The sequence below is a fragment of the Mastigoproctus giganteus genome, chromosome 7 (genome assembly GCF_048544385.1).
Source record: "Mastigoproctus giganteus isolate SK-2022 chromosome 7, ASM4854438v1, whole genome shotgun sequence".
NCBI classification, from domain to species: Eukaryota; Metazoa; Arthropoda; class Arachnida; order Uropygi; family Thelyphonidae; genus Mastigoproctus; species Mastigoproctus giganteus.
The window spans coordinates 58214187-58221984 of record NC_143581.1 but is presented as its reverse complement, the minus strand read 5'-3'; the positions used below and the strand labels follow the sequence as shown (position 1 = coordinate 58221984).

General features: G+C 34.0%; 1 protein-coding gene across 1 annotated transcript in view; it reads right to left on the bottom strand.

Moving 5' to 3' along the window:
* Positions 1-1808: 1808 nt before the first annotated feature.
* The window catches only part of LOC150082921 (E3 ubiquitin-protein ligase AMFR-like), a 271559-nt gene continuing 265569 nt past the window's right edge, over positions 1809-7798 (bottom strand). Inside the window, exon 15 of the mRNA XM_090377682.1 lies at positions 1809-2166. Coding sequence (XP_090233808.1) covers positions 2019-2166 — 148 coding nt within the window. The 3' untranslated portion in view covers positions 1809-2018. The remainder of the gene's footprint in view (positions 2167-7798) is intronic.

The window sequence follows — 7798 nt, the reverse complement described above, 5'->3', positions numbered from 1 at the left end:
CATTCAAGAAAATATCTGCAATAAGAATTCATGTATCTATGGATGTTAATGAATAATATATATATATAGTTTCTTTTTCCCTACACGTACACACTTGCAATATATCCTGTATAATGTTGGTCATTTAATTTAATTTAAGAAATTATTAGAATGCCAAACCACCAACACTTCTAGTATCTTAAAAATGCAAGTTATTCAAGTTTGTTCCAACACGGAATATGCCACGACAGTTTATAATGTGTTGCTACTAAGGGTAAAAGTTTTTTCCCACTAGTTCATTTCATGTGCATCATGGTGAGTAGCATCGTGTTGCACTTCATAAATTGTTTTGTGGTTATAGAATTTAATTCTTAGGAATTAGTCTATAACCACAAAACAATTTAAGAAAATTCTAATTTGGTACTCTGAATTCATTTAAACACCCTCCCTAAACTTCTTTTTGAAGGCTTCTTTTTGAAGGCTGGTAATGAAAGTATATGTGGGGGGGGGGGGGATGAGGTAGCACTTCATGTAAACATTTGAAACCTATAAAGATTGAACTGAGAAATATACCAAATAGTATTCCAACTGATATATTCTATTTAAAACCATATTCTAGATGGAATCATTAGAAATTGATGAATACAGCAACAAGACATCTTTTTTATGCTTTGCGTGAGTTCTGTTCAAAATAGGTGTTTAATTTATATTTAAAGATTTACTTTTTAATCCACTTAATTGTACCTGTTAAGTTTAAGTACATATGTAAAGTAATAGTGATGAAACCAATGTTTCCTTAAAATTCTGTACAATTAGCAAGATGCAATAAAACAACTAAATATATAGGTGTGTGTGGGGGTATTTACTATTATTTACTTTATACAAACTAGCACCACAACACAGTTAGGAAACAAAGTTTTGGCAGCCTTCAACATCTTGTCATGACAAAAATAGTTTTGGTACAACACTGACTTTGCCTTGTGAAACAAACTGCATAATATGCCTAAAGCACTCTACAGCCACTGTGCTTTGTGTAAAGAGTTAGCAGTAAACTGACTAATTATAACACTCCTAACTCAGTGCAAAAATGCAGAACTTCCATGTATCACAACGATGCTAACTGGCATACACTGGGCTCCAAAAAACAAAAGTTACCTGTATTATTTATTATACAAATTTTCACAACAGCACAGTGATGGAAGATATCACTGATGAAAAATATTGAGCTCCAAATGTTTTGCTGTTGCTCCATCATACTAATGATTGTGCAGACCAGCATATTATTAATTATATAAAAAAAATTAAAATACTAAGATTTGTGAAAAAAAATTAAATAAAATTTCAAATCTCTTTCACTCTCTTCAAATTACATGGGGGCACTTTCCCTTGCTCTCTCAAAAAATAGATGGAACCACCCTTCTCTTAGTGCAATATTTTATCAAACAAAGGAAAATCACAATGATCTTAAAAAATTAGCAATGCACAGACCACAGTTCAGTCCTATTTACAAATCAATATATTTTACAAGTTTTTTAGTAGTTTAAAAACTCATTTTCAAACGTACTAACTAATTTTTTGTCATCTTCCACAAATAACTACTGTGTGGTAAAAAAATTACACACATGACTTAGCTTGAAAAACCAACTTATCAAAGCATTCCAAATAGGATACGATAATATTTCATAATATAGAATAGGAAAAAATTTCTGCTATAACTTAACTCTAAGTAAATGAATGTGAAACATCAAATTTTACTCTCACAGGAAAGGTTAAAAAAAAAAAAAAAAAAAAAAGGCAGCTCGGGTTTAAATTTTTTTTTTTTTTTTTTAGACTTAGTTTTTAAGTGTCTGTATTCAGAATAATTAGAAGATACTGATCAAATATAAATGTCAGCTGAGAGACCTGTCTTTATCATCCTTTCAACAGCACTGCAACCTACAAGCACGTACATGTTGTGGATATTAGTCCTCAACAACTAAGACATCACTTTTCTTGTACTTCTTAAAGCATTAATGATATTTAACACAGCAAAATAATTTTCACGTTGTTTGATCATCCAAAAATGCAAGAGTTGGCCTGTAATCCAACATCCACCTTTCTTCCATATCATCTTCTACAGGTGACCTAGAAGAACATGTACAAGCAGCATCACCTTCATCAGACTTTTGTGCCTTATATAAGTATTTTCTAAAGAAAAAAAAAAGGAAATTTTTTAGCATAAAAAATGTAGCACATAATCAAGCTGGATACAATTAAAATATAATTCTACAGAAAAATCTCAAGATTCGGGACCAAAAAAAAAAAAAAAAAAAAGATTTGAAGTTAAGTTTGAGTTATAGCACCCCTCTAACCTATGAATATATAATTACTACAACACCCCCCCCCCAGTTATTAAAATCCTCTGCAGTATGGCCAAAATGGATGACTTCTACACAATGGATAGGTTAAGCCAATGCTAGTGTTAACTTTATGTGAGAAGCAATTCAGGTGTTGATGCAAAATTACAAACAAACAAATTCAACACTGAAAAACCTTAAAAAAAAAAAAAAAAAAAATGCTCTTCACTAAAGAAACAGCACACTGGAAACAGGATATCCATGATCCTCATCCATTCCTGAAGCCTAATTAAGTTTTGCAATCCAAGTATAAGGCTAACATGACATGGGATGAAACACAAGGCCATTACATAGTCTAGAAAGAAGCTGGATATGATGGTCACAGTTGTAAACAATGAAGTGATTGACCTCAAAAGCTGTGTACTCTGTATTTCATAAGTGGCATTTCTGAAACAAAAACTGAAGTCAAAACAAGCACTAAGTGATCAACAAAGCATCTGAAATGTACTGGTTCAATGCGATGACAAGATGCTCTGACACGATGTGCCATGGAACCAACAAAGTTTTGAAAAGTGACATTTGAATAACGTGCCCCGTAGTCCTTATGATATTCACACTTTGTGGTAAATATTTGCATTATCATTTTGAAAGTATATCCACTAGGTGTACCTGAGAAAAACATGCTTCACAAAGGGACATGCAAAGAAAATGTGCTTCACATCATTATGCTTCCTCCAGCAGCCATTGGTACACAATAGGATTCTAGTGCATCATGGTTTCCTCCATGTGTTCACTCTTCTTTGGTGCTGGGAGGTGTAAATCAGGATTCCGCCAGGGTATATAACTTGTCTCCATCATCTGTATTCTCAGCATGAACACTACTTACATTTTGGTTAGTATCTGATTAGTGGCTTCTCTGAAGATTGTCAATTCTGTAGTGCATTCTTTGTAGGATCTTTCACATGGTGCAGGTACTGATGCCTTTGATGTTCCCATACTAAATATTGTTTGGCAATGATTACACTTGATACTACAGATTTTAGCACTTTACTCTGTCACCTTAGATTTTTAGGCACAGCTGTGTGTCTGTTCACTGATGTTTTCCAGGCATCTCTCTCATTTATTAAAGATTCAAATAACATCTTTGGGCACTCAACATGCAGCCATCCTCTTCTGTAGCAAACTACTAAATTCACACCAACAATTATAGCTATTTGGAAGCCCACAAAATCCTGTATTCTTCATTGCCAGTGAACTGATTTGGGAACTAGTCAGGTTACACAACTTTATAATGCTCTCCCACACACAGTCTGTGATCTCTTTGATTTACATATTTTTGCATACAATCCAAATATCTCCAATAAAATAGTCATGCAGAAAGGCTGACAATAACCTGTTATTTAAAAAATAAATAAGTGTACAGCTACTGGCAAAATACAAGTCCTTATTTCAGTATGAGATTGGGCAACTTTGGTGCCATATCTGATATAGTAATGTTTGCTTATAAAGGAATTACAGCACACCAGAGTCATGAGCTAGAAGATTACAATATCACTAGTATAATAAATCAAATCAATGACTTTTTAAAAGGAGAAAACTTTATTTACATCAGATCCATCATCTAAGCATTGTTTCAAGGATAGGTTTTTGGTTGTTTTACCTAAAAGGGTAGTTATTCTAACAGTGGTATAGGGTTATTGTTAGCAAAGGTATGATTGAAGTTGCAACATTTTTTTTGAATGGTTTGAGGATTCACATGTTGTAAGGAGGAGGAATGAGGAAGTTGTGGCCTATTTAGCAGCTTAACTTCTTCCTTTTTTGTTCAAATGCATACTTATACTTCAAGAGCTAAAGTTCAGGTTTGATTTGGAGAAGTTTATTGCCACTGCTTCATACATTGAGCCTTTTATAATCTATATATATATTATGGCCATTTAAAATCTATAAAAGATTCAATGTATGAAGCAAAATAAGACCATTTGCTTTTTTTCTATTACATATGCTAACCTTGACCAGATTTGTTCAAGGAGATGGTTAGAATATGCCCTTGTTTTCTCAGAAAAAGCAGTGCTGAGTAATTCTGTGAAACATCACTGCCTCTAAAGCCATTAAGACTGCATGGAGTTCAGCAATAAAGATACTACTTTCCAGCACCACCATGGTCTTTGATTTTGGTGCCATCAGTACCTATTGGTATACAAGAACTATAATGCAAAGTAAAAGCTTCATGGCATTGTTTATAATTCTGTGGGGAGAAACTATTCTCCCTATGAGAGGAGTGATGTGGGACAGAGCCAGTGAAGTCAGCTGGTATGGCTAAATTGGAAAGGTCAAGTTGCCAACTCTCAAGCAAAGAGTGAAGTTGAAAGCAACTGTCTTATTTTCTGTGGTGTTCAAGTTTCCCCCATTTTGGGAAATAAATACGGTCAAAGCTCTATACAACAACCCCCCAGGGAATGGCAATCATTCATAAAATCAGCAACAAAACATGTAAAAGCTTGAACATTTAATGTAATTCTACTAATACAATATAGTATAATCTTATTTATAATATGTACTACAGTATTAAACAAGAAAATTATGACTGTAAATTTTGCATTGATTGTAGGGTACAGTAGGGTTAAAATGAAATTGTGAATTTCACTACATAGGCTACATACCTATCAAGACCTAACAAGAGAAATGTTTCATGCTTGAAAATAGTCTGTCAAAATAGAGCATGTTTTAAAAGATAATTATGAAGGTGTGTGGTAGCAATTTCACGTTTGCAGTAAGTGTGCACTTGACTTGGGGGGGGGGGGGATGTAAAAGTTTAATTCTTGATGAGCATTTTTCACTGAAACTTCTTATTCAATAACAGTAGGCTCCTCGTCTTCATCACTAAAAATTTCAGAAGATTCCATTACATCTGCAACAAGTTCCTCTTCATTTGTGCATATCCTTAAACATTCAACGACCACATCCACTTCTCCATAATCATTGAAGCTTCACTTTTGCTGTAAGTTTAGATGATGATACACTTGCTAAAATGTTTCTTTCCTATTATCAGACTGTTCTTCACAATTAATAGAGGAAGAAGCATGTGAAACCTCACACATTACATCATTCAAGGTGGTGATGGATCAAAATAAAAATAATAAGCTTTTTTTTTGGATAAAATAATGTTTCTCTGTATCATGTTTTTTCACTCTAGTGACAGAGCTTAATCTTATGCTCACTATAGAAATAAGTTATTTACAAATCCACCTAAGTTGCTAAATATAATTTTTAATTTAACAGCATCATCCAAGGGACTTCTTATCACACAGTAGGTTTTTTTTTTTTTTTCCCCCAGTAGATGTTGGTGCATCGGCTTCTGTGGCCATAATGCACCTCCCAAGGTTTTTGCAGTACTCTGATCCAAGCCCGAGGCAGGATTCGAACCTGCAACCTTTGGGTTGCCAGGCAGGCACTTTACCTACCCAGCTAGCCCGGTTGGCCACACAGTAGGTGGCTGTGACCTTGTGCTGAATGTTGAATCTTGTGTAGAATATAAATGAGCAAAGAAGGAGGTGGAAGTTAAACTCTCAATTAAAACAGTACCCTGCTCCTTTACTAAAAATACACTTATGAGGGTATGCTTAAACCCTTTCTCATGTAACTCTGGGTGACACAGTGGTTCACTAACTGCAGAATGTGCAATTTATAGAACCAATACACTGATGCTTTACAGGCTTAGATGCTTTGACAAAAAGAGCAAACAGCCATGCTGTTTCAAGATGACAGATTATAATAAAAATACCACTCTAGACACTCTCACATAAATCTAGTTTGATTTGACAGACAGTGTTCACATAAACCTGCTTTCCATTTTTAGAAAGCAGTTTAACCAGAGATGAAGTTCAAAATAGCACTGGATATTATGTATCCATGGTTTTATTATGCTTTTAATACTGTTATGAGGATACTTTGAGAATACACAATGAGAATACTTTTCAGCTGAAAAGTATTCTCATTGTGTATCCTCTTAATTTTGAAAAGTATTCTTTCAGACAATATGCTTTTGGGATGCTAGTTCTACTATCCATTGATATAGGAATGTTTGCAAATAGTTCGAGGAATATGATAGCAACGAGCAGTATGTAACATACATATCATTACTATTTGAGTTCATTACTGCATGTTGAAACAACTTGTGAGCAGGCAATTTAAATGTTGCTCATATTGTTTAACTCAGTGTTTTCCAAACCTTTTTTACTCGTGGATCCCTTTTGGTTTCGAAAAATAACCACAGATTCTCACATTCTAGCTCACTTAAATATGGGGTGCCTGGACAATAGGTATCCAAAATTAAAAATTTATATCTCAGAATTGATATATATATATATACACATACAGTCTACATTTTCAGACTGCCACACAACAAAAAAAAAACTTGAATAATAAACTGTCACTATTTGAGTATACAATCAATTGTACCTCATAAGCTACTTACTAGTGTGAAGAATGGTGTTATTTTTTTCGTTTCACAGAGCCTTAAAGTTGGGAGTGATTGTAGACAACTGAATTCTCGGGTCAAGCGAGACATCCAGTCTGTAATGATATTTAAATTTTGTTTAAAAAAATAAGTAAAATTCAAAGTAGCCATTACAGAAATTATCCACAGATTCCACCGGAACTGCTTGTGGATCCCAAGGGATCTGCAGGGCAGTTTGGAAATCACTGGTTTAACTGAATCCTTTTATCCAAACAAAATGTTGCCATACTTTTGTCAGAGCCTTATTAAAATCTGTAAAGGACCCAGTCAACCACAGTACGTTGAACCACAGCCCTTATTAACTGCACGAGTAAAGTCTTAAAAAAGTAACCAATGCTTGTTTCACCTGGATATCAAACTACAGAAAATTTTTATCAAAATGTGGTTTCTACACTGGTAGGTCTATTTTAAACTTTGTGACGAAAACCAAAGCTGAAATTTAAGATCCATTTCTTTGAAAAATGAACACCTAACCACAGTCTTAAAAAATAAAAAAAAAAAAAAGCCATTAACTCTGCTTGGAGTCATAGGATAATGTGACCTGCATTTGCTCTAAGGGGTAACTTCCAAAACAGCATTGAAAGTTTAGAGAAATCTGCTGCACTAGGTAGGATTCAAGCACAAAATGCAGTATCTGGATCTTGAAATGGTACTTTTGGAATGGCTAATGCTGAATCATTTGCACATTGAATGGATATTGAAAAATTTAAAAGTTCAGATGGTTCCAGAAAGACTCGTCATGGCCTATTTTTCAAAAAAAGTGGCGAAAGTGCAGCCATGGACATTTACGCTACAAATGAATGGAAGGAAAATCATTTAAAAAATGGGTTTATTTTTGCATAAGACCACAATGATGTCTTTGGTGCTGATGAAACTAGAACGTTTTTCAAATTGTCACTGGATACAACGCTTACATTTAAAAGTGAGAAATGTAGTGACAGAAAAAAGGCCAAACAATCAATTACCA